Genomic DNA, 26,638 nt, shown 5'->3' with positions numbered 1-26,638 from the left:
TTATCAAATAGGGATAACTGAGGAATCCGTTTTTTACAAATTTCGGTACGAACTGACGTGATTTGCACCTTCTGCAGATGAAAACAAATTAGCATTCAGATTTTGTACTTCTTTAAAGTTTTTAATGCATTTCTTGGCTCAGAAATCATTATCAAAATGCATTGAAAATGTGTCTTTTGAGATAAAAATATCAAAGATGCTTATTTTAAGATTTTTTTAAAGAAATGTATGTTTTGTGAGAACATATGTACATAAATTTGTATTTAAATGTGAATTTTCATGTGCAAAGTCATGCAGAAATGGGACGGAACAGACTTATTTCATTTCATTTTATTTATTACGCTTTTATGCAGCCCAGTAGCCAAAGCTCTCTGAGCAATTCACAATTAAAACTATAAAATATAACATGATAAGATGCAATAGAAAACTGTTGAAGTTTAAAAGTACCACATAAGACCAAAGCAAAAACAAAAAACCCAACAGCAGGGAGAGCCTGTGTGATAAAAAGGTGTGTTTTCAGAAGGTGTTTAAAATATGTTACTTTTTTGCCTCTCAAACTGCACAAGGGAGAGTTTTCCAACCTTATGAATGAAAATGTGCAAAAGTGACATGGACCAGAAATAGGATGATTTGAATGTCCCTGATTTATAATATTAGGTCTTTGTAGGTGTATTCATCTGGTGATCAAGTGCTTTCAAAGTTAGCTAGGAGTTATTGGTATCATCTGTGAGGTACATAGGGTGGTATCATATGCTGCTCACATGCTAGTGGAACCAACCACTAGTGCAGCAGGAACTAGTTGTTCTTGAAACAGCAGTAAATGAGCAAAACCCCTAATTTCTGGAACAGAACAGGTCAGTAGAGCTCCCAGAAGGGAGCTTTGCTGACCTGGCCCATTCCAGAAATAAGCATTTTCATTCATTTCTGTCATTCTTTCAGGAACCACTAGTCGTTGTTGTGCTACTGGTTGGTTCCACTGTTACAACAGAACTAATGGCAGTGTAGCAGTAGTATAGGATACTGCCCATAATTTGTACAATTTAAATCAAAACGATGGCTAGGAGAATAATTCAGATTACTTCTACTTCTTGGGACATCTGTTGTGTTTGTGTGCAGTTTTGTTGTTATTAGCACTGTAGGGAACTAGGGCATGGTTTATAAAGATGATTATTAGGACCTGGACATAGAAGTGTAAGATTGTAGAAGTTGAGGCACATGGCTGCTGCTGCTAAAAAAAAACAGCAGCCTCCTCCTCCTCCTCTCTTTCAAAGTAATGTCTAGTACCAAAACATACATGATGTCTGTGTCATGTGTTTCCCATCTCCAGAAGTGGTAGCCAGAGCTTTAATTCGAGTCAATGCTTGCCAAGACTAAATTTTCAAACCAGTCTTGAAAGTCAGGGATCAGCCATGGAAGATGTGAAGTAACAATATAGTGCAGCCTTCCCCATCCTGAGTCCCTCCAGATGTTTTGGACTACAACTTCCATCATCCCTAACCATTGGCTGTGCTAGCTGGGGCTTGTGCAAGTTGTAGTTCAAAATAAATGCAGGGCCGAAGGTTGTGGAAGGCTGATATAGCACCTCTGAGATGTCCAGAGTGCCTGTTTATCACTACTGAGTAAGTACAGGCAGACCCTACATATCTAGGATCGGGGGCACAAGTCTCCCAACAGAGAATGTGTAACTTGATTCCCAACACTATCCTTTTAAAGAAATTAAACATTGACTAAACTTCTAGAATGGTGTTCAGAGTTTGCTTCTGTTCTCTAACAATGCCAGAAACCTATAAATGAGGCAGAAGTAGGTTTCTGAATGAGTCCCAATCACAAACCACATGAAGTTTTACTCCCATCTTCATTTACTTTTCAACAGTCATCTTTAACAACCCTGGGTTAGTGTGTTGTCTGAACCTAGGACATTTTCTGCAGGATGGCTTGCTAACCATGCAGTATGGCTTATTTTTCTCAAACAAGCCACCTTGAGAACCCATGATTTCTTGTTAGGTTGTTCAGGGAGGTTAACAAGCCACACTGGATGGTTAAAAAGCCAGTTTAACAAAAAGACACACTTAACCACTATGTGTGGGTTAATGTGCTGTGTGAACAGCACCATAGTTTCATTCTCCAACTGTCAACTAGGTGATCAGCTGTGCATGTTCAGTACTCTGAGATGTTAAATGTGAGACCCCACTCCATGCCATTACACAGAACTCCTTTTTGCCTGTGTGAAGCCCAATTCAGAAAAATGAAGCCCGTTGTTGGATTAGAGCATGTGCCTTTGATTAACTTAGTAGTTTGGCGCTAAGATATTGGCGAAGGCAATTGGTTCTTTCATTCTGTTCCTGTATATCTCCTGTAAATGATTGGTGGTCAAACATCCAAAATGACAATACGATTTATATTTAAAACATTGTTATTGGCATCTGTTTTACTACATTAAAGGAACCAGATGTTTTCAATTTAGCTAATTGGAATGCATGTTGGAAAATGGGTCCTTGGGCTCCATTGCTAGAGGCGGAATTAAAAATAGATACAAGTGATTAATTAATGTTATCCTTGGTTAGTTTTCTGTGTAAATATTGTACAACTAAAATTATCTGGTGTCTATTCCAATAGTTCCAGATTGTGGAATTTACGTGCTTCATTTGCATGTTCATATAAGCTAGCAAGGGTTCAATGATTTGGAATTAAAAGTTCATTCCTTTTTTTTTAAAAAAAGTATTCCCTTGTCTTTAAATAAAAACAGGAAACTTTGGACTGAAAATTCACATTCAAACATTTCTAAGGCTGCATATGGGTGTTAAGTTGGAGGAAATGCTCTGAATGATGTCTGAGCCTAGAAGTGGGGCGCAAATCACATTAGTGGGTAAGACACATTAGATGGGAGGAGCAGACACAATTTTGCATTTCTTATCGGCAGTTGGCCTATAGTCAAGATTCAAAAGGTTTCCAAAAGTGTGGGTTGCAGCTTTTTTGGTATTTTCTGAAAGGGAAGAGTGGTGATTGCTGCAAGCCCAGTTATTTCAGGATGGGAACGAAATGGTAGGGGCAGAAGGAGCATGGAGAACAGTGTGCATGTGTGAACCAGCACAGAGTAGTGTAGGCTCAGGTAGGCCAGTGGAGGCTGGTGGTTCCAATGTCAGTGGGGTGGTGAGTCCACTCCAGGTTTCAATCAGAACTGTAAGGGAGCTATCCAAGGTGATAGACAGCTCCTTTAGAGTTCTGACTGGTTGTGACTGAAACCTGGAGCAGATTCATCATCCAACTGACATTGGAACCATCAGCCTCCACTGATGTAGGCGTAACCAATAAGGTTTCTATGTTGGCTGTGGATAGATGATTTAATAAATTTAGAAAGGGAAGAGGCACGATTTCAGAAAGCTAGAAAAATGGAACCCTATGATGTAAAGGAAGAATCTATAATTGGGCTGGGGTTGGGGGACTCCAAAATGTAAATTGTTACATCAGGTGGGTTGAGTGGAATACAAGCAGAATTCAGGCACATAACTCAATAAATAAAATACATAGTTATACTGAGGCCTACCGTGCTAGTTACTGTAAACTAATATTTAATTTTTTTGTCATTGTTGTTGTTGTAGACCTTTACAGAGCCAATTAAATTTAATTCTGATTTTGGCATTTTTGAAGTTGCGACTGATACCACAGAATGTATGGAAAATCAGTTGAAAAAGATGCTTCACAAACAAAAACCCCGGAACCCCATTTATGATGTGACGAGGCAAGCGAAGCCAGAAAGTTCCATTTCTAAAGACCTCAGCCCTCTTCCTCTTCCCCCTCTTTTAGGTTTTGACCCGAATTATGCAGCGATGGTAAGAATATGTTTTCTATATTGTAATTCCTCCTCCTTCTTACAGATTTAAGGAGCATTCACATCAGAGGTGGGAAACATGGCTCTCCAGATGCTGATGGACTGCAAATCCCATCAGCTCCAGACAGCATAGCAAATGGTGTCCATCAGTGTCTGAAAGATCACACATTCCCCACTGTTTAGTCAGTTAGTGAGATGAATAAATTAACACTTTTTGACCAATTAAAAAGATTCCTCTAATTAATTAACATGCAGATTTTTAAAAAGTACTTACAAAAATTGGGTGGCATCATGTTAGAAGAACTTAAGAACATAAGAAGTGCCCTGATGCTAGATCAGACCGAGGGTCTATCTAGTCCAGCACTCTGTCCACACAGTGGCCAACCAGCTGTTGACTGGGGACCAACAAAGCAGGACATGGTGCAACAGCACTCTCCCACCCAAATTCCCCAGCAACTGGTCCACACAGGCTTACTGTCTCAGATACTTAGCCGTCAAGTGTAGTAGCCATTGATAGCCTTCTTCTCCAGGAATTTATTCAACCCCCTTCTAAAGCCATCCAAATTGGTAGCCATTACCACATCCTCTGGTAGTGAATTCCATAATTTAACTATGTGCTGTGTGAAGAAATACATCCTTTTATTTATCCTGAATCTCCCACCAATCAGCTTCTTATCTCACACAGGAGGGGGATGCCTCAGTAAGATGGCACCTGCTGTGACATTTGTGTGCATCGTCGAAAAAAGGGAGCATACTGCTTCTTCACTAGAACTATTGCTTTCTTTGTATTTAAACTGATTTAAAACTCATATTATGAATTAACTCCATATTATATTCTTTATTTCTGTCGTGTGTGGATGGCAGGGAGTGGGATCATGCCTGCTGGACCCATCCTTGACTTCCATTGGTTTATCAGAGATCTGAACACATCCAATGTGACATGAGTAGATGTCCATTCATGCAATGGGACTTTCTGTTCTTCTCCTCAGTGCATCCCCTTGTGCACCCTAAATCTCCTTTGGAGAGTCCCCCAACTCTCTAGAGCTGATTTGGGTGTGTGTGTAGTGGGCTGCATTGTCATTTCTACTGGGTAGGAGACAGACACCATTGTACAGCCCTGAGGCTATCTAAGTATGCTGCTCACATGTATACCCTGTTTGTGTGACTCTGACTTCTTTAGTTTCCCCAATCATGTGGACGTAGGCACACATATGTAGCTGTGTATGTGTGTAGGCCCACCTTCCCCAACTTGGTTGCCCTCCAAATGTGTTGGACTGCAACTCACATAATTCCCAGTTGGTATAGCCATTGTTTATGCTGGCTGAGAATGATGGGAGTTGCAGTCCAACACATCAGGAGGGCAACCAGGTTGGGGAAAGTTGGCATAAGGTCCGCTGGGACATCTGGATGAATGCATGGAGCTGAGGGGCAAATCCAGTGGGCACAATCTCCTCTCCTGCTTTCACGTTTTCATACACATTTGTTGCTCAAGAAGGGCTTAAGTTTTAATAGGATGGCAGTCCTTATAATGTGATTAACAACAAAAATGCAATCCCAGTCACAGTCACTGAAGCATAAGACCCAATGAACATAGTTAAACGCACATAGAACTGTGTTGTTATGAAATTTAGGACTTTACTATTGAAGATGTTTTCCTTAACCTGATTAATTTGACTTGGCCATATCATCTTTTCTTGTGAATACTGCAGGCGAAAGGCTGGAATTTGTTTCAACTGAACATGAATAATTACCCATTTATTTTTCTATATCCAGAAAAAAAAATTGGCCAAAATAAAGAAGCAGGCTTCAGCCTTTCCAGAAACTATTATCAGTAAGCCATAGGAGGCATATTTTAACAGGACACAAATAGCCATGCTTTGCCTCTGTAGAATGTATTATGCGATTCATGGCCAGCATCAGCATTCTTTATTTTGAAGCATTGTTTAGAGTGAAGTTTCCCCTTCCCTTTGCAGATACACATGAATGCCAGAGAAGATTGTTCCCACACAACCCAATAGAAAGTGATAAAGGCTGCCAAGTAGCAGTACTTCTTGGATTTCACTCTTCCCTTTGGGAACAATTTCTTGCCACTTAGGATGAATTCCGACAAACAAAATTTCAGACAAATTTGGTGACTATTCATGTAAATGCGATGACATGTCGTTGCCAAATGGTGACTTCTCAGCTTAGCCTACATTTCAAAGAAGTCATATGTGATGAACTGCAAAGACACTGTGTCATCACCCAACGCACGTAGCTCAGTGTCTGTTTTATTGGGTCCTTCTAGACGAGGCTTTTACTGCAGCCATTGGCCAGCTTCATTCGCAGAATTTTACAGGGGGTCCAGACAATGCCGTCCTCCTCTTATCACCCTCCCATGCTTTCCTACCACTTCTTCCATCTTTCTTTCGTACAACAGAAAAGAAGAAAGAGATGGACAAGGCCTTGTGATTTGGTAATACTGAGAATCTGGGGCTGCATCCTATACTACTGCTGCGCTCCGGCTGTTTGTGTTGTGCCAGTGGGACCCACTGCCAGCAAAATAGGAAGTCAGTGCTTCCTAAAGCAACCCTGAAAGCGAGTGGAAACACCTGGCAGAGAGGACAGATCAGCAGAGCTCCCTTTTGCAAATTCCGCTGACCTGCTTCATTCCAGAAACAAGAAATTTGGCTCATTCCTCTGTAGGATTCACTAGCTTCCCATTGCACTAGTGGTGGGTCCCCCTAGCACTCCAGCAGCATTTGATACTGTTCCTTGTAAGTCCGCATTGAATTAATTTCTCACCAATCCCTAGTCGTAGGCAACACTGGTAATAGTGAGGAAGTTTTCTTTCAGGAAACCTATTCCACCATTGCTGATCTTCTCATTCTGGAACCCCTGAGAAGCTTCCAGGGTTCCTTGGGAACACAGTCTGAAAATTACAGCGTAATAATATTAACAAATATATTTATTAATTACATCGCAAATGAAACTCGAAGCGAAGGAAAATTTACATAGATTTTCTTTTGTTAGTGTCTGGACCGAGAGCAGGCCATTGAGTGGATTAAAAAGGAAAGATTGCCAGCATTTTTAGAGAGCGATTGTTACTTTGAATACAGGTACTGCAACTTCTAATCAGAATCTAGGTTTTAAAACTATGCTTCTCATCACAAAAAAAGAACTCTTAGGAATCTTTGGCCTAGGTTACATCATTTGAATTATTTCTGTGAATAATAACAAAAAAACGGATGCTATTTTTACAGCCTCTCACTCTGTAATTTTTTACAGGCAATAATAAATCATTGCCTGTACATCACGATCCATACTTAATCATTACCGCACTTTGCTGGTTTGAATGTGTGTAAACAATAGATTTCTCCCACATTGTTCCCATAGTAGCTCATTTTGTTTAATCTGGTCGGTATATCTATGTATGTGCCTTTCTTAAAAACACATATTGCAAAAGCATCTCAGGGCTGTTGTAGACCTAAAGCTTACAGTCCCTTAACCATGGTTAAGTGATGGGGAATGTACTATTGGGTCATGCTTTTCTTCCCCGAGCCTCTCTCATTTGTTAACTCATAGTTAATGGTTATGTTTGCACGAACCTTAACCATATTTAACACTAATTGGAGGCCGCTCTTAAAGAGGGATTTGAAATCAGCATCAAGTCTTGGTTAAGAGTTAACCAAGATTTGATGCTGGTTTCAAAACCCTCATTAAGAGGGATAAAAACTAATCCTGGTTAACTTTGATAAGGTGAAGACAAGGAAACCTGTGCTAGAGACGGAAAGGTCTGCTGGGGAGCCCTTTCTTAAGGAATCCCTCCAATCTTCGTTGTGGGATTAGGAGTGTTACATCCAGTAAATACAATACCTGGTGCAGTTTAAGGCCCCAAGGTCTTGGAAATGAAGACTCTGGCAGCAGGGTCCAGGTGTCTTACTCCCTGTATCATCAGGGTAGCAGACAAGCAAAGAGCATGAATGACCTGAACTCTGTGACACTACAGGACAGGGATGAGAAGGTGTGGCCCTCCAGATGTTGCACTGCTGCACCTATCAGCCCTCACCATTGACCCCGCTGGCTAGGGCTGATGGGAGTAGCAGGACAGCATCTGGAAGGTTATACCTTCCCTATCTCCACATTACAGTGCTTCCACTGCAGAGTACTCGATGAAGCACTAAGCAGCCCAGCAGAGATCAGGTGACCTGAGGAGTGAATTGGGTCCCACCTGGCCTTATATAGCAGCTGCTCTTGGCTGAGCAACTTGTCCTTTTATTCAGATTGATCTGTCTGAACCCCTATTGAGGTGCCTGCTGGCTTGCTATCTGCCTACCTCCAGGATGACCTGACACTGGGGTTTCCAAGCTAAAACTACAGATTCTTTTTCTGTCCCTTGAAGCAGCAGCATGCAGGTGGAGGTGGAGGCACTTCTGCAGCTTTTGCAATTCAACACCTCCCCACGGCCGGTGGCTTACCTTTTCACTTCCCCATCTTGCTGTCCTCCTTGTTCCAGCAGATGGGAAGGGGGACTAAATAGGGCAGAAGCACTCAGGGATGCACCCTCCTTTACAATTGTAGAGCTATTAAAGCAGCCTTCCCTAGCCCAGTATACTTTAGATGTGTTGGACTACAACCTCCATCATACCCAGCAAGCAGGCATTAAAGAGAAGGTGGGTTCTCTGGCTTGCATCCTGGCAACACTATCTGACTGCTGAAGTGCTCTTCAAAACATTTCAAGCTGTGAATAGGATGAAAGAATTAGAACAGTAGATTAATAAAAAAATTATCTTGGTTTCCTTAAAGGAGCAATAGTATTTGATGATGATAGTGTTAAAGGTAGATGGAGAACCTCAAGTGACCTTACGATCTTTGTTGCCTCTCTGTAGGTTAGCTAAACTAATATCGCAGGTGGAGTGGAGCAAAACTGGTGTCAATTTTGTTATAGATAAAAAATATTACCCTTGGTTCAGAAAAAGCCCACCACCTCCAGATATCCTGGAAGAAAATGAAGATGATTTGATTATGAAAAAGTTCTACGTCTCTCTTGGCCAGGTAAAATAAACTCAAGTGATTTAAACAGGGGAACCCTAGAGGGTAGTTCTGAGATTAAAATAGGGTGGCATGGCTTGGCATGCGGGGACATACTTCTTAACATTCCATTTTTATCCCATCATCTTTCCAAAAAGCTCATATATGCCTTCCTCCCAATTCTATTCTTACAACAACCCTATGAGATAAGTTAGGCTGAGAAATGTACTGATTGGCCAAATGACACCTAGGAAGCTTCATGGCTGAGCAGAGATTTGAACACATGTCTCCCTAGTCCAACGCTTCACACCAGGGGTGGAGAATTGCACATGTCCTTCCCTCGTTGGCCCAACAGGGCAATTAGGCTGAGAAAAAAGGCCCCATTTGCACCTAACTGCTATACCGGGGGCGTTGGGAAAAGAAGGGGAGAAAGGGTAAGAGAGAGAGAAAATGACAGAAAGAAACTGCCCATTGCCAGCTGAGGCTCCGTCCACTTTTGGCATTGGCTGTTCCCACTTTTATGGAGAGATTTCCCTCAAGGGAATGAGGGCCACAACATTAAAAAAGGTTTCCTCCACCCCTTGCTCTAGCCACTAAAAGCACATTGGCTTTCCTATTGTTTATTTGTGTGGAATACAGTTGTGCCCCTTTCTTCTGGCAGCTCCCTGGGCATTTAAACAGCTGTACGATAGGCATAAATGACTGGATTAGGTTCTCCCACCATGGAGATGCAGCGATGGGGAAAGCCTGAACTTCTTCTAGGGATGCAGACATTAAAGATGCAGGAGCCCTGGAAGAATAAAATTATGTCACCCCCTAATTGAGATTGAAGACATTGGATTGAATGTTCATCACTGGGGCACATGATATGCTGAGGTGCAGTTAAGGAGATTAATACAGATACTCATGGCTGATGGTCAGCAAGATACGCATTTATGGATTTTTGTCTGATAGAAGCCATATCAGTAGCACTTTTTTATTTTGCATTTTTATACCGCCCAATAGCCAAAGCTCTCTATTCATACCATGTTTAGCAATTGATGACCAATTTTAGATGGTTTAATGGGAATATAGTGTAATTACATGGTTTCGTATTCACATCTTGTATTGCTCTGTTAGATTCTACCTTGTGATTCCTGACTTATATAGCCCTTCATTATTATTCAGAGAAATTTCAAAGGAATTAAGACTTTTCCTCTCCAAACTATAGCTCTTACCAGAGGAACATGATTAAAGGCTGATACTTATACTGTTGAATCTTTTATTTAATAGGCTACTGTCACCCAGACACAGGATTGGTTTACTCTAGCCAAGCAAAGTGAGCACATGATCACTACAGATTCTATTACACGTCCCCTGACATCTTCCCATGTTCATTTTTCTATCACATCTTCAAAGTCATCTTCATATCAAGGTAATGTTAACAACACAGATAAGTTACAAACCTATTAAATTCAATGAGACTTGTCTCAAGTAAGTGTCTATAGGATTGCAGCTGCTGGGAGTTTGTTTGCTTATTCTCACTTACAGCACAGTCCTGTGCATGTTTACTCAGAAGTATGTCCCATTGTTGTTACATGATGTGCTCTCATTAGACCTGTGTAGTGTACAAACTTGTACATATTCTAACAGGACTTACCCACCCGCTTATAAGGAATCTTTAGACATTGGCAATAGAGCGTCTATGGCTAAGAAGGCAATTCTCACCTAAAGAGATCTACACCATTGAAGAGGGTAACACCACATTTATTGTTGTTTACACAGACTCAAATGCACAAGCTAGTTTTGGGGGAATTACCTGAGCAAATGGAGGCCTAAAGGTAGATTCAAGACTGTGAGAAGGAGTCTTTTTGAGACTTAAAGCATGCACACAGAGAGAGGGGGGGGGGAAGGGGATGGAACCTCTAAAAGCAATACACCTTTCCCTGGGCTGAAGCCCTTACCTGCAGACAGCAACTAGTGTGTGTTGCAGCTCCTGGTCTCAGTGAAGAGGAAGGAAAACAGGGAGCTTTGACTAGGGGAGGCAAGGCACCCACTAATGGCACCTTGTTCTGCCAAGCAAGAAGCCTAGTGATTTCAGCAGGAGCCTTTCCTCTGGGAAAAGAGACTCTGTGGTTTCAGAAGCAGTGTGGCACCTTACCCCTGGGGGTAAGGCACTCAGTAATTTCAGCAGCATGGCCCCACGCCTCTGGTAAGTGGGAGAGTCTGGACTCTCCAAAATTGAAGGTACTTATACAGTTTAGACAGAAGCAATGATATCACTGCTCATAAGGACTAGAAAAGATACTACTTGCTATGGGAGAAAGACTGACCTTTCATCCAATATAACAAAAGAGGGTGCTTGAGGATAGTGGCTGTGCTTTCCAGAAACAAAAGCCCTACTTGGTCTTTCTTACCATTTCTATTCTTTTAATAAAAGATGACCTTAAATGCTAATGACTGTCTTAAAGACAGGTTGTCCAGGCTGGAATTCAGCAATAGCAACACATTGCAGGTCGATGACCAGGTGTCTTATTCGATATCACTCTTGCTATCGAGCATTCAGATTCTGTGCAATTTTACTCCCACCTGGCCTGGTGCCAAAAAAAGAAATAAGTGTGGCCTACCTGGGGAGATCATTCCATAGGTGGGGCACCACAACTGAAAGAGCTGTTTGTCTGGTCGCTGCGCAGCTTACATCTGAAAGGAGGGACAGCAAGAGAAGGGGCTCTGAAAATGGCCTTAACGTTTGGGCAGATTTGTGTAGAAAAAGTCAGTCTTTCCGATATCAGTATACAGGGGAGCAAGGGTCTGTTGGAAGACATGGCAGATGTGTGTGTAGGGATGACGACATATACCTTGTTTTCCAGCAGCCTGCCCAATTATTTAGTGGGCTAAGAGGAGTGCAGTTCTATTGGGAAGCAAGGTGCATGCTTCCTGCATACTATGTTTCCCAGCAGAGTTGCTGGGAATCTGGCAGTGTGGCCATGGTGAGGGCCATTTTGAGGAAACGGGACCCCATAGTAGCCCCAAAACACTTGCTGGTGGGCCACAATCGACCTGCAGGACATCTGTTGCCCACCTTGACTTAAAGATAAAGACCAGTGCTTTGAGTTGTGCTCAGAAATGGACTAGCAGGCAGCAAAGCTGTTCAAGAACTGGCAAGGTAGGTTCCCGTTGACTGGTCCTGGTCAGCAGTCCAAAAGCAGTAGTTGAAGTTACCTAGAAGTCTTCAAAGGTGGCCTCTTTGCATCATTTCTTAGTTTGCATGGATGTTGTTGTTGTTGTTTATGCAGATATGGGAAGGGTTAGATAGTCATCAATTCAAAAGACTGAGTGAAAATACCAGGGTGGATTGCTGTAGTTTTAAGGATGGTTTTGTGATGATTTTAACTTTTAGTTTAATTTATTTTAGATTTCAGTTCTCAACAAGAGACGCTTAGTGTTTCTTCTACCATTCTCAATGCAATTGTCTACAACAGTCGTTTACGTAAGTGGCATTTATGGTGCAGAGCTCTTCTTTTACATCCAGACTGGGAGAAAGTATAAAGGGGAAGAGAGACAAAGAAGCTGTCGCACTTGCATTTCCTTGAACAGGAGGGGGTTGGAGAGGAAGCCATTGACAGTATGCTGAAGGCTCAAGACACTTCTTGTAGTAGACTGTTCCTTTACAAATATATAGGTTGAGCAAGGGGTGAGCAAGCAGGCACATAGAGAGGCACTGCAGTACTCATTTCAAAGCAACATCAGTCCAGCACACCAGTGTCTTGGCAACCTGTTTCGAATTGCCAGAAACCACTTAATAATTACCTCTTCAAACAAGTTTCAAATGGAGAACCTCTCCTTTCACACCTAAGCTCAAAAGCACCTCAGACACCTGTCCAGTGGCTTGGAGAATTGACTGGCCACCAAAGGCCTTTAATCATCATTCTGATATTCACAATCCAGTGCCAAAGGCCTAAAGTAGCCTCCCCCAACCTGGTGTCCTCCAGATGTGTTGGACTACAATAATCTCCTCCAGACAGCATGGCCATTTACCATGCTGACTGGGGGTGATGGGAATTGTCCAGTACATCTGGAGGGCACCAGATTGAGGATGGCTGGTCTAGAACAAGTGTGGTTTTCTTTTGCATAATGGAAGCATGTTTGTGTTGGTATCTCAGGGGACTTTGGGAAAGTGATATTCTCCGGTTTTCAATGCAGGACCAGATTCCAAGATTAAGAAGAAGCATGGTCAAACTGGTATTCCACTTCTTCAGAAGTTAGCAGCCAGAAGAAGCGTAGATGAGGGCTATTCTGTGTCATTTCCTGATACTCCTTCACGAACCATGTTAAGAGCCTATTTAGGGCCTGACTGGGAAGCTGCTTCTCAGGAAGGAAAGAGTGAATACTTGGACCAAGGTCAAGAACTTGCATCTTTTCAGACAGTAGATGAGTTTTCATTAGCCTATGCTCAGTATATACTAAGAAACTCCATTGCAATACTCAGTGGACATCCACCTGAACCCAACCCAACTGGCGTCAACTTCAGTAGAGTATCAAGAGTGTTTATATTTGAGATAGCTGATAATCCACCTTTCATGGAGCCCCTCCTACAAGACCGTCCATTCCTCGAAGATGATACAGTGGACAGGGGGAGTGAAATTAGTACAAAATCGGAGAAAGATAATACTGAGAGCAGGGCTGCCTGGTGTGTTAGCCACAAGACTTATGACATTGGTAGCAGGCATGAATTTGAAAGGTTCAAGAAATTCATCCGAGGAACTTTGGGAGAAAGATACTGGTGGCTCTGGATGGATATTGAAAGACTGAAGGTCCTGAAGGATCCTAAAAGGCAGAAAAGGTATTTCCTGTTGTTAATACTTACAAGTGAGGGCTACTAAACTTTATGCAATGTTAAATGCATAGCATGCAGGTGATCATAACTGCTGCTCTTGTTTCATTTAAGTGTGCGAGGACTTGGGACCACTGCACACATAGGTGGGTGGGAGATTAAACCTTCCCACCCAGCTACTTTGTGGCCCTGTTCAGATGCAACTTAGGGCTGCTAACCCTTTTGCAGCAAGTGGTTAGTGAGCATGGTTAAACCATGGTTATGTAGCCACCATGGTTAGGAAAAACTCTGTTTACACAACATGCTAAACCATCATGGTTAGCTCAAAATGCTTAACAATCCTGGCTTTGCGTGTTGTCTGAATAGGGCCATAGTATGTAGTTAAACCTTGAGTCCTTTGACACTTCTAACAAGGGTGGAATAAGCTATGAATTGTAGTTTTGATTATGCTTATTTATCATGCCCTTGCTCTTATGCTCAGGGCAATTTGCAATATTTAATTAGCACTATTAACTATAATTAGCACTGTGAAATATAATTAGCATGGTGAAATTTAATTTCTGAGGGTGGTTCAGCGCATAAAGGCAAATTTAATGCACAGTTTTAAACCTTTCCCAATTACTTTCCAAAGCATCCTTGTAATATATTGGTAGCTGTAATATATTGTAATATATTGGTAGTCAAACCCAGCATGTTTGACCAGCAGGAGAGAGAGGTGGTGATGAATAGAGAATCCTTCCCCAATTTGGCGCCCATTGGATGTGTTGGCCTACAGCTTTTACCATCCCCGACAGCATGGCCAGGGATCACAAGAATTGTAGCTCAATGCATTTGAGGGCACCAACTTGCAGAAAGTTGGATAGAAAATTCTAGTCTTTCTCCCTAGCCCACTCCCTGATGTTTTCTCCATCAGGGCCTCTTTGCCTGATCAAACAGCCCACATGGCTTATTTAAGTGGATTATTTAAGATATGGTAAGCTATGGCGCATGCAGGTGGCCATTTTGCATATTCAAGCCGCAGCCATGGCTTGTGTCGTCCAAACCTGGGAGAAAGGGCTTGTGCGAGGTTTAAACAACCCTTGCATAACCCCATGACCTGTTCTAGAGTTACATGAGGGTTGTTTAACCCTCACACAACCCCCATCGCCCAGGTTCAGATGACAACAAGCTGATGCCATGGTTTGAATATTCAAAAACCACCTGGCATACGCTGTGGCTCACTGTGGCTTAAACAAGCTATGGTGGGCAGCGGTCATCATGCAAACTGGGTCTCTGCTTCCTAGCCAAGGGACTGACTCCATTATCCCCCATCCTCCCCCCAAGATTTTTAACATAGCTTTTCATAATACTGTATGGTAGACTCATGGTAGTTATGGTTTTGTCTAATGGAGGATTTTACAGAATCAATTGATATGCCAATGAGAACTGTTGCTTTGTAAAAAATAAATAAAAGTGTGGGGACCTTTATGGCTTGTGTTTGCCACCAGGTGCGATCTCTCTTTGTTCCTACTCTCCCTGGAACTTTCCTCTGCCGTTCTTTGCAGATGTCAACACAGCTCCCAGGAAGAGCAGCATTTTTGAGCAATCTTCCTAGGTGGATGTGAATTGTGACATGATTCTCAAAATTCGTACTTTGATTTAGTTACTAAGGGTAACTATTAAGGAAAGGCCCATGAGTAGGTAGGAGAGCACGTGCTTTACAAGCAGAAGGTCCTAGCTTCAATCCACAGCTTCTCCAGGAAGGGCTGGAAAAACTCCTGTCCGAAGCCCTGGAGAGCAGCTGCCAGTCAGCATTGACAATACTGGGCTAGATGGACCAATGGTCTGAATCAGGATAAGGCAGCTTCCTATGTTCCTGTTCAAAAAGACTGGCTTTCATTGTGTGAAAAGAAGCATCATAGGTTCTGCTGCATGTAATTCCCCCCCCCCTTTTTTTTTCATTTAAAGTTACTGTTTGCAAATGACAACTGCTTGACTGGGTGGGGCGGATTCTTCTCAATTATAAACCAACCTGTATTTGTGCATATTCTGTGTGAATGTTTTCCTTTATTCAAGACAGCTTGATAGAATGAAAAAAATCTACCTAACGAGCAATGGAGATTTTTTCCTTACCTCGGAGGTTTTGCAGAAACTACACCTGATGGATGGTGATCAGTGGAATGTGTATAACTTAAGACGCATTCAACCTGAAGTAGTGAAACCTCTGCTTCTCTATTGGTAAGAGGATGAAATATAAAGTTATTCCACTACATTCTATTTTTTATCTCCAGACATGGGCTGTTGCTGGGGTCAGATAGGGTGGAGGAAAGAATAAATGCACGCACTAACTCACAATTGCAAAGTGTGACATTTTTCAAATGTTGTAGAGATACTATGAAGATATTGAAGGCAGACACACAACTGTAAATGTTTAGGAATGCCAAGGCTTGTCTCTTTGTCTGTGACGTCGAAAGCTGGTAGAAACAAAATAAAACAGGCAAATAACACAAATATTCAAAATGCAGCAGTGGGCAATATCTTTAATAGCATTAACCAAAACAACACAAAAAGGTGAGCAAGCTTTTGAGTTCCCAAGAATTCTTCATTAGGGCAGTAGAGGCTGGTGGTTCTGATTTTGGTGGAGCTATGAATGGATTCTAGGTTTCAGTCAGAACCAGCCAGAACTCTAAAGGAGCTTTCCATGGTGCTGAACCCTATCCCCCAAATAAGTTCAATGCCTTGGATAGCTCCTTTAACAATCTGGCTGGTTCTGACTGAAACCTGGAGTGGATTCACAGCCCCACTGAAATTGGAGTCACCAGCCTCGGCAGCAAATCAGAGAGTGAGGGAAGCATGGAGAGACAAAAGATGCTGTTGAAGGCACAGAATTCTGCATTTAGTTACAGCCTTAAGATATAATGTAGGGTTAGACTTATGGCACAATACTGTGCATATAGCTAGAAGTATACTTCAGGTAAGCAGCCATTTCATCAGGCTGCAGCAGATGAGAAGCAGGGCCAACCCATCAGCCCTTTGGAAAGACAAGCTCCATTTGGTTCCTCCTTCAGTTGTTCCTGACAAGCACCAGTTCTCATTTTTATTGTTGATTGTTAAAAAAAATTAGGAAGGGGTTTATGTGCGTCCGTTGTCTGTTTATATGTTTGCATATAAACTGTTTTTATATTATGTGTGATTACTGTATTTTTAAGGTTTTTAAATCTCTGTAAATCATCCAGAGAGCCTTTGCTACTGGGCAGTATAGAAATGAAAGGAAATGAATTTCATCAGGCTGTAGCAGAGAGAGAGATGAGATGAGATGAGATGGAAAGCTGTTCCGTTCTGTGAGCTTATTGAAAGACCAGATCTATCAGGCTTATTTTCTCCCTGAACTGTTCTTGAACTGGCCATTAAAAGAACTAGTATTTAACTTTAAGAACTGGTGCTTATGGTTGCTTTTCTCCTCTCCGCTCCCCATCCCTTTTTCCTTTTGTGTTCCTGTGGGCAGGGACTTTTTGGGTTTTTATTGAATTTTTATCTATTAAACCACTTCAGGAGCCTTTTGGACTGAAAAGCAGGCTTTTAAAAAGTCTATAAATAAGTAATAAGTGTTTATTGGATTACACCCTTTATGGGGTTGAACTTTACTAGGCTGTTATGCAGGTTTCAGGTTATACCTAGGATTTCTGAAGGAAAGAAACACACAACAACCCTGTTCAGACAACACATTAAGCCACTGTGGTTAAGCATTTTGAGCTAAACATTATGGCTTTGTGTATCATGTGAACCATGACTTAGCATGTCATGTGAACCATTCCTAACCATGGAGGCTACATAAACAGTTTAAACATGCCCACTAACCATTTGCTGCAAAAGGCTTCTTGGCCTAACCATGGCTTAGTGTGTTGTCTGAACAGGCCCAATGGCTAATGTTCCATTTTTAAAAAAAGGTTTAGTTATATTATCTAATAAATCATTCATATTTGGTTTATGAAGCACACTTCTCAGCCTCAGCAGAAGTGGTCAGTAACTTATTCAAGACAAGGGCACCAATGCACTCTAACCTAACTGTAAACAAAAGATACAGGGCAACTACACTAATAGCCAAATCCAATAAGCGCAGCTACAGTTTTAATTAACTCCTAATTGTACAATATAAAAAGTATGTTAGGCTGAGAAACTGTAGCTTTCATAAGACCATCCAGTGAACATCATGACAGCATCTGTGATATTCAAGCCGAGTGCTCTGTTCAAAAGAGCACCACACTTCGGTTTCTGCTTTGGAAGCTAGTAATGGCATAAGACTTTAAGGCATTAGTATGTAATATCCAAACTGAGTACTCTGTTCACAAGAGCACTGAAAGTTAGTAACGCCATAAGACTTATGGCATTACTAACTGCTCTGACACTATAGCATTACTACACTAATTACATGGGAGATCTGTGACTGGATTGGTCAATGTTTCTACCTGCAGTGGCAGCTGCATTAAAATGAGCAAGGTTGTGTTTATTTTAATGCAGCTGCCAGTGCAGCTTATACAGAATGCTGTCACCCAACTGTGTACCAGCCAGGCCTACTCATATTACACCTGCATTGACACAGCTGCCCTAGCTACCAATCAGTTTCCAAGCTGAATTAAAGATGCTGCTTTTGAATTAGTTCCCTCTTCTTCTGTTCGTTTATCTATCAGTCTTGTTTTTATAATATTTTTAAGGCTGCCAACTATCCAATGCAAGCTGGATGAAGCACAGAGGGGATCCTTGCCTCCGTGCTCCGGCAGCCCTACAGTTTTCACCCGATGCTCGATTTCGAGTGTCTAGCCAGGGAGCTTTGAAGCATAGGAAGCTGCATAAAGGAACTTCTGAAATTTCCTCCCTTCCTGCCCCCTTTCCCCCCCTCTCCACACTCAGTTTCCCGAGCGCAGAGAAGGAGCCAGAGCAGAGAGAACCATGCTGGCTATGAGATGGCAGGGGAGGGGGTGGTTCGAGTGGTTCCCAGAAACCAAAAAATCCTATGGCCATCTAGACAGTGCCTAATGGCCGTAGGATTATTCCCTCCATCTTTCATTGGTTTATGATATAATGCCACTTTATATTGGAAATTTTTATACTGAAAAGCCATCTACAAGAATATTGCAATTGAAATGAAGATTGCTGCTAGTGCAAAACTGTCATGGGAGCTCTGCAATAGGACATACATCTAGTCTTCATGAAATACTTCCTGTTTCTCTTTGTGTTTCCTGTTATCACTGTCTATCAGGGGCAACGTGAGGAATGGCCAAAGGCTAACATTGGACAGTATCCGAAGGTGTCATTCTGCAAACTCAAATAGCTCTTGCAGAGCTCTGCTGAATCTTTCAGTTGTGCAAGCACTTGCACATTTGTTAGCACTAACAGAGCATATGGCCCACTCCTGACAGTGGTTGCACAAGCGAACGTTACTTGGAATCTCCCCTTGCGCCTAGTTCGGAACCTAGTTTCTGCTAGTGCAACATCATTTGCAGTAGCAGAATAACACAGCTAGATGCTGCCCACTGTCACAATGAGAAACAAAAAACAGGTGGTTGGATGATGATGATGATTTTACTCTTCCCTTATGTCCTTCTCTTAGGGGTCCCCGATTTTGTGTTACTCATACCACTGCCATACAGACTACAAGTACCAAGTTGAAAATCTGGCATTCTCGGCAACAGAAACCACGGATGGATGTGGATCCTTTCCCACAGATGGTGTCATTGTTACCACTGAGAGCTAAATCTTGTATGCCAAAAATAGCACATACAAATGATCAGGTATGGCTTGAGACACAGCTCTTCTGTATAAATTGAACTTAAGAAACTCTGATAGGATAACCTTGAAGATATCTATACAAAGCTGATATGCAGTAGATGAAACATGATCTAGTGAATTGTATTTGAGACATTTTCTATTTCCCCCATCCCGTTATTTTCATTCGCTAGGGAGGTGAGATCGGGTTACCACCCTCTCTGTCAAAAGGAACTGTGGTCAATATACATTTCCAGAGGCCTCCCCGGCTATTATCAGCAGTCTTGCCACGGAGTCAAAGTGCTGTTCAGGAAGATCGTGATGCCTTATTCAATTTGGGAGATAGTAACAGAAATCGGTAAGCACTCATATCTCCATGTGAAAAAAATATTGTGCAACTTTTTAAAGGTCACAGACCACCTTTATAGCACTTGGCTCTGTTCTCTTATGGATACCTTTAAGTTGGAGGTAAAAGTATGCTAGTATGGAGAGAGTAAATGGAGAGAGATTCTCTCTCTCTCTTTGAACATTTGGGAAAATCTAATGAACTTGTAAGCCATATGTAAGTCTCGATGTATTTTGAAATTCCACAGTACAAGCATAGAATTGGGTAATACATGCAGGCCTCTTTGTTCTTATGAGAATCTCAGTTTAATAAAAAGCATGATTCTGATCCTTAAGGCCCTGAAGTAAGGTTTGAAAGTATGGGGGGAAATGACCAATGCAATCCCATCAGTCTCATGGGCTTTCCTTCAGTTGACTTGTAGAGCCATAGTATTGGGAGCCGACCTCTGGAGCATTCTTCCCTCCAATTACTTCTCCTCTCAAGGTACTAATTTCTTTCCCCCAGGGTACCCCCTTTGAGGGGGGTCCTCAGCAAAGTGTTCTTTGGTGGGCCACCTTTGTGGTTGGTTGATCCTCAGGCTTACCTGGAGGCAGCTGTGGGTGGCAATGAACCATCATTTTTAATTTCCCACAATGTTCTAGAGTGTCCAGTATAGCATTGCTCTGGGGCCTTGTGGGAGATTAAAAATGGCATTGTCCACCTGAGTGCCATTTAAAAATTTCTGCAATGTCTTAGAACATAACTACATTGGGCATTCTCTCGAGTAAGATCCACACTGGAACCCTGTTCATTTCTGAGGTATTGCTGTGTTGGTATTTTAAAAAGTAAAATCCAACATAAATCCTACCTAGAGTAGACCCACAAAAATAAATGGGACTAACTCAAGACCCATTCATTTCAGTGGACCAACTCTACATAGGGATTATGTTGGATTGTTCACTTTGATACTACAATTATTTCTCAGTAGGCATATGTCAGCAAATAATATGCAATATCAGTGTTTATAATGTCTCTTTCTTCCTCACAACAACCTGTAGCGCTGCAATTACAAGAGAAATGGGTGCTGTTATCAAGACCATGTGAACAGAATTGCATCGATTTATAATGCAGTATTATGTCACATGTTGCTTTGCATTATTTCCATTGCATTAGAAGTGGGAGGTGGTGATAAGATGAACCTGCTTATTCAGGATTTACTCCCATTGTTTAATGCAAGATCAGAATTGCTTTAACTGGAGCAAAGAAAGCTTTTACACTGTGATTACAGCTTGTTCTGTTAACCATTTTCTCACTTTGAAAACTACCCCACTTTGTCCCTCCAGTTTGCAAAGTCATGAAAATAGTTTTCTTTTGCAGCAATGGTGTCTTAGCTACAGTTTTAGAGCTATTTTACTCTGTTGCTTGGAAGTAGCAGTGGCTATTAATGTCAAGATTTCCTCCTGCAATCTCCTTTCCCTCAAATTTTCCTTTCCCCAAAAAGCATTTTGCAATACCTTGTACAAACCAACATAAAGGCTAATGAGCCCCCTCCCATGCTACCCCCTGTTCACATGCTGCATTCCTCTTGTTTTGCTTGGTGCACTCTATCCTGAGCTACTCTGTAAGAAGCACCACTAATGTCAATCTGACATAGTTTGAAGTAGACATGCATATCATTGTGTTGTCCACTAAAAGGTTTTTGAGGCAAGAAAATGAAAGAAAAAGGGGGTAATTGGGACTTAAAGTTATTCCAAACATTTTTTTTCCTTTAAAGGAGGTATGGGTGTGTGGTGGGGGGAAGCAGCATTGATTTCATACTCCAATACATTGCACAAGGCAGAGAGAGAGAGAGAAGAAGGGGATGCTGTTCTGTTCTGCATCTGTTGTGGTTATGGCTGAGTGTTGTTGGGCACTGGTGAAACCTGGGTTACAGGGTTCCACTATTTGTTGTTTATTCGTTCAGTCGCTTCCGACTCTTCGTGACTTCATGGACCAGCCCACGCCAGAGCTTTCTGTCGGCCGTTGCCACCCCTAGTTCCCCCAAGGTCAAGTCTGTCACCTCCAGAATATCATCCATCCATCTTGCCCTTGGTCGGCCCCTCTTCCTTTTGCCTTCCACTTTCCCTAGCATCAGCATCTTCTCCAGGGTGTCCTGTCTTCTCATTATGTGGCCAAAGTGCTTCAGTTTTGCTTTTAATACCATTCCCTCAAGTGAGCAGTCTGGCTTTATTTCCTGGAGTATGGACTGGTTTGATCTTCTTGCAGTCCAAGTCACTCTCAGAATTTTCCTCCAACACCACAGTTCCAAAGCATCTATCTTCCTTCGCTCAGCTTTCCTTATGGTCCAGCTCTCGCAGCCATAGGTTACTACGGGGAATACCATTGCTTTAACTATGCGGACCTTTGTTGTCAGTGTGGTGTCTCTGCTCTTAACTATTTTATCCAGATTTGTCATTGCTCTCCTCCCAAGAAGTAAACTTCTGATTTCCTGGCTGCAGTCAGCATCTGCAGTAATCTTTGCGCCCAGAAATACAAAGTCTGTCACTGCCTCCACATTTTCTCCCTCTATTTGCCAGTTATCAATCAATCTGGTTGCCATAATCTTGGTTTTTTTGAGGTTTAACTGCAACCCAGCTTTTGCACTTTCTTCTTTCACCTTTGTCATAAGGCTCCTCAGCTCCTCCTCGCTTTCAGCCATCAAAGTGGTGTCATCTGTATATCTGAGATTGTTAATGTTTCTTCCTGCGATTTTAACTCCATCCTTGGATTCATCAAGCCCAGCACGTCGCATGATGTGTTCTGCATACAAGTTGAATAGGTAAGGTAAGAGTATACAACCCTGCCGTACTCCTTTCCCAATCTTAAGCCAGTCTGTTGTTCCATGGTCTGTTGCTACTTGTTCGTTATACAGATTCCTCAGGAGGCAGACAAGATGACTTGGTATCCCCATACCACCAAGAACTTGCCACAGTTTGTTATGATCCACACAGTCAAAGGCTTTAGAATAGTCAATAAAACAGAAATAGATGTTTTTCTGGAACTCCCTGGCTTTCTCCATTATCCAGCGGATATTGGCAATTTGGTCTCTAGTTCCTCTGCCTTTTCTAAACCCAGCTTGTACATCTGGCAATTCTCGCTCCATGAATTGCTGGAGTCTACCTTGCAGGATCTTGAGCATTACCTTACTGGCATGTGAAATAAGTGCCACTGTCCGATAGTTTGAACATTCTTTAGTGTTTCCCTTTTTTGGTATGGATCGGGTTTTTACAGGGTTTGAGGGAAGTCAAGTTTCCCAAGAAGGCAGGTATGAGGAGAAGACAGCACCTTGGAGAGCTCCAAGTGATGCTGTGGCAAGAAAACAGACAAGCTTGTCTGTATGTTGCTCCAACAAGCAGCAGATCATGATTGATCCTTAAGTAGGGGGTTGGTTTCAGTTAGGGTGGTTAGCCCTGCCTCCATACTGATTAAGGACTTTTCTCTTAAAGAGGCCTACTCTGTTTTAGCAGCTTCAGGATTTGATGATGTGGGGGGTGTCACTGTGGCATACTGGTGTCTTTATGATTGGAGTCCTCCGAGTTGAAGGATGGGTGCAACTTCCTCTGACTGCAGGGGCAGGTTCTTCAGGTCTTCCTGGAGAACTGGGTCCTGAGAAAGTGTAAGCCTCATGACGTCTTTCTGTAACTGAAGCCTCTCCCTGAATAAATTGACTCAGGAGTTTCTTACGAAGTTAACACACATTGGAATATATACTGCATGGAAACCACAATACATTAAAGAACCTATGATAAAAGTAGTCTGACGAGATCTGGAATATAAGGGCAGGAAAAGTGTGAGGCGAACAGTTGGAGAGCGTACTGTGTACCATGCAAGTGAGCCAGGCATTACAATGATGAAGAAAACTCCTTATATAGAGAAGCCCTGGATCATTTTTGGAAAACTTAAAATGGCTGATAGACCTAGCTGCCTAATGTAGGATACTCAGGGCAAGTATCAGTGCTTGAGGAACTTGCTCAGGCAATTGGGCCTCAGCAGTTGCCCAAGAGTGATGTGTATTGATGCCAAGCCTACACTTCTCCCACCACAGTTAAGGGAAACATTAGCACCAACCTTAACTATGATTAGAACTAACCAGCTTTCCTCCTTAACCAGGTTCTCAAACTTTGATTTAACCAGAACCCTTGTCAGTATTATTAACTAGTGATAAGATTGGTGCTGACATTTCCTTTATAACTGTGTTTAAGGCTCAAGAGTGGTGAATTTGATTCTTAGAGGGGAGAAGGTAATCCTATAAGTATGATGAAAAGAGAGCCAAATGTATATGTGAACCAATCCTAGAAAAAACCAGTAGTTTTGGTTTATTAAGAGGAAGTTACCCCGCACAAAATACTATCTCTGTCATTTTGGGTTCTTCCAAAAGTTACTATACTTGAGACATAGCAGTAGCTAAATTTCTTTAAATATAAAGAGTCAATTAAGAGCCTGGACAGTTATCTGACATTTAGAAAAACTTCAAATTGTGGACAACCCTAATATCAAGCACGATCACTTTTAATTTTAATGACACAGATTGCAAGAAGGGAATCACCAGCCTCATCCAAGCAATCACAACACATTTTGCGCATATTATGTAATTTGTGTGTGAATAAAATTTGGAACTGATCTCTGGCCCTTTGATACATTACATATTCCCATGGCAGCTCTTATTGTTGAACATGTTGTCCATATACCAGTTCATGTAAATTGGATGTTCTTTTTTAGCTGGATAAGTATCTTAGGTTTTGATCTTATTGAAGGCCAGTCCTGGGGCTTTTCTCCTGACTTAGTTGAACCAGTGGAATAATTTTTAACTGCAGTTATGGGACCAGATCCCACTGTAGCACATTACACAAATGATGTTGCATTTAGAGGGTTATTTATATAATAAATAAATAGCTGTTTTGTGCTTCTTGCAAGAAAGAGCATGATAGAAATATAATAAAAATAATGTAATAAAAATAATACACAAAAAGGTTTCTTCTAATCCTAATTTCTTGTGACCTTTAGCCTCATTTTGAAAGCCTTCCATCAGTTTATACCTCTGGCAAAAGCTATTTGTCTTTCTCCCAACAACCCACTGGGTAGAGAGCACTGACTGGGGTCCACTGTGGGCAGGCAGGGCAGCAGAGTCACAGCTGATGATGTTGGGATGGTTGATTATTTGAGGGGGAAAGGATGGCAAGCAACTTCCCCACCGAAGCTCTCCTTAATCAGTAGCAACCTGCAAATCCTGCCACAGAAACAGGGATCTGAAGTACATGAATGTTAAAATCCTGCAAAGCAGAGCAAAGAAAAACAACAACAACAACCCAAAAATACAGTTGGCAACAAGAAACCAAGAGCAGATTTTTTCAAAAGAAAAAGCCAAAGCAACCAACCACAAATCGATTCAAAACACAAAACCTTGCCTTAAAAACAAAAAACCTTAAAAATAAAACCGGGACTTTTACTCTGGTTCTACTGCGCCTCAAAGACATTGTGACAGATGACGTATGCCGTTCTCCGTGGCAAGCACGGTTCTTCATGCTTTTAAAACCGCATAATTGCAAACTTGTTTTGTGACTGATTTTTTCCATTGTGGTGGCTTCGGCGGCATGGTTCTGATGCCTGTGTGAACTGAAGTGCCTTCTGTGTGTGGAGTGGAGCTGTGGAAGGGAAAGTGGCATCGTTAAAGAGTGGACCTGAACGAGTGCAGCTATGAAGGAGAGTCATGATATCGACTGCCCGTTGTCCCAAAGAGCCTTATTCCTCCTGCCCAAAAGGGGTCGATGCAAAAGCAGATGTTCCTGGAACATGTTTACTTGGAAGTAACTCCTCCATTGCACTTCATGAGCACACAGGCGAGGAGAGGGGCAGGGCGGGGGCGGAGTTTGTTGTTTCCAAGCCACACTCTTAAAAGCAAGTGCAGCAACAAAGGAGAGTAATGACCATAGCTCAGTGTGATAGAACACATGCTTTGCATGCAGAAGGTCTCAGGTTCGATCCCCTGGGGGAGGGCGAGGAAATGCATCCTGCCTGAAACCCTGGAGAGCTGCTGCTGCTGCCAGTCAGTGTCAACAATTCTGGGCTAGATTGACCCATGTTCTGACTCAGTATAAGGCAACCTCCTATGTTCCATTGCCCTCAAAGGAGCCTTTTTACTCCTGAAGTAACTCCTCCATTGCACTTCATGAGCCTGCCAAGAAAAGGGGAGGGGGGTTAGTTTCTCTCATTGTCTCCTTATTCTTCCCTTAGTAGCTTCTTCATTTAATATTTTGTCATGAATACTTGTCATCGAGAAAGGTGCTGAGTCCTTGCCTGGAGATGATGCTTATGCCTTTCAATGCTGTGAGTCACTGAGGGAAGATGCCTGCAGCTGCTATGGCTCTCATTCTGTTCCTCCGCTAGTACATTAGCTGACTTCTTCCTCCTAAGCGTAGACCCATTGGTTTTGTCTCCTGTGTAACACATGCCAATTATCCTCAAACATCTTTTGAACCTATTTCTCCTTCCTTGGTCCAGGCCAGCAACAGTGTGCAGCAATGTGACAACATTTACCGACAAATTTGATTATCTGAAGCCACAGCTAGATAGAAAGTACACCTATGCAGAAATGATCCCAGTGAGTACCATTCGGAGTAACGTTCAGAGTACCCTTTAGCTCTTTAAAACTGTGTATGCTGTAATGTTGTTGTCAGTCACCTTGAGTCTTGTGATGTTGTTACATGGCAGTCCATACTGAGTTTATGTTTATAATTATGTATTCTTGTTAGATCTATGGTTTGGTAAGTATCTCTAGATGAGAATGGTGGATTTACATGGGGTGGGGGAATGCTGTGTGTTGTGTTTTTTTTTTTTTTAAAAAAGTGACTCCTCTCCCCCATTCCCATTTTTTCTGGTTGTT

At 42.1% G+C, this 26,638-nt stretch overlaps 1 protein-coding gene across 1 annotated transcript in view; it reads left to right on the top strand.

Moving 5' to 3' along the window:
- Window positions 1-26,638, top strand: part of RGS22 (regulator of G protein signaling 22) — an 81,636-nt gene that overhangs the window by 8,468 nt on the left and 46,530 nt on the right. Inside the window, exons 4-13 of the mRNA XM_063131319.1 lie at window positions 3,600-3,830; window positions 6,842-6,927; window positions 8,698-8,863; window positions 10,112-10,253; window positions 12,234-12,308; window positions 13,022-13,661; window positions 15,708-15,869; window positions 19,240-19,420; window positions 19,589-19,752; window positions 26,257-26,356. Of these exons, the coding sequence (XP_062987389.1) occupies window positions 3,600-3,830; window positions 6,842-6,927; window positions 8,698-8,863; window positions 10,112-10,253; window positions 12,234-12,308; window positions 13,022-13,661; window positions 15,708-15,869; window positions 19,240-19,420; window positions 19,589-19,752; window positions 26,257-26,356 (1,947 nt within the window). The remainder of the gene's footprint in view (window positions 1-3,599; window positions 3,831-6,841; window positions 6,928-8,697; window positions 8,864-10,111; window positions 10,254-12,233; window positions 12,309-13,021; window positions 13,662-15,707; window positions 15,870-19,239; window positions 19,421-19,588; window positions 19,753-26,256; window positions 26,357-26,638) is intronic.

This window comes from Elgaria multicarinata, chromosome 7, assembly GCF_023053635.1.
Source record: "Elgaria multicarinata webbii isolate HBS135686 ecotype San Diego chromosome 7, rElgMul1.1.pri, whole genome shotgun sequence".
Classification (NCBI taxonomy): Eukaryota; Metazoa; Chordata; class Lepidosauria; order Squamata; family Anguidae; genus Elgaria; species Elgaria multicarinata.
The sequence above is the reverse complement of the archived record's forward strand: the minus strand, read 5'-3'. Positions and strand labels throughout refer to the sequence as shown.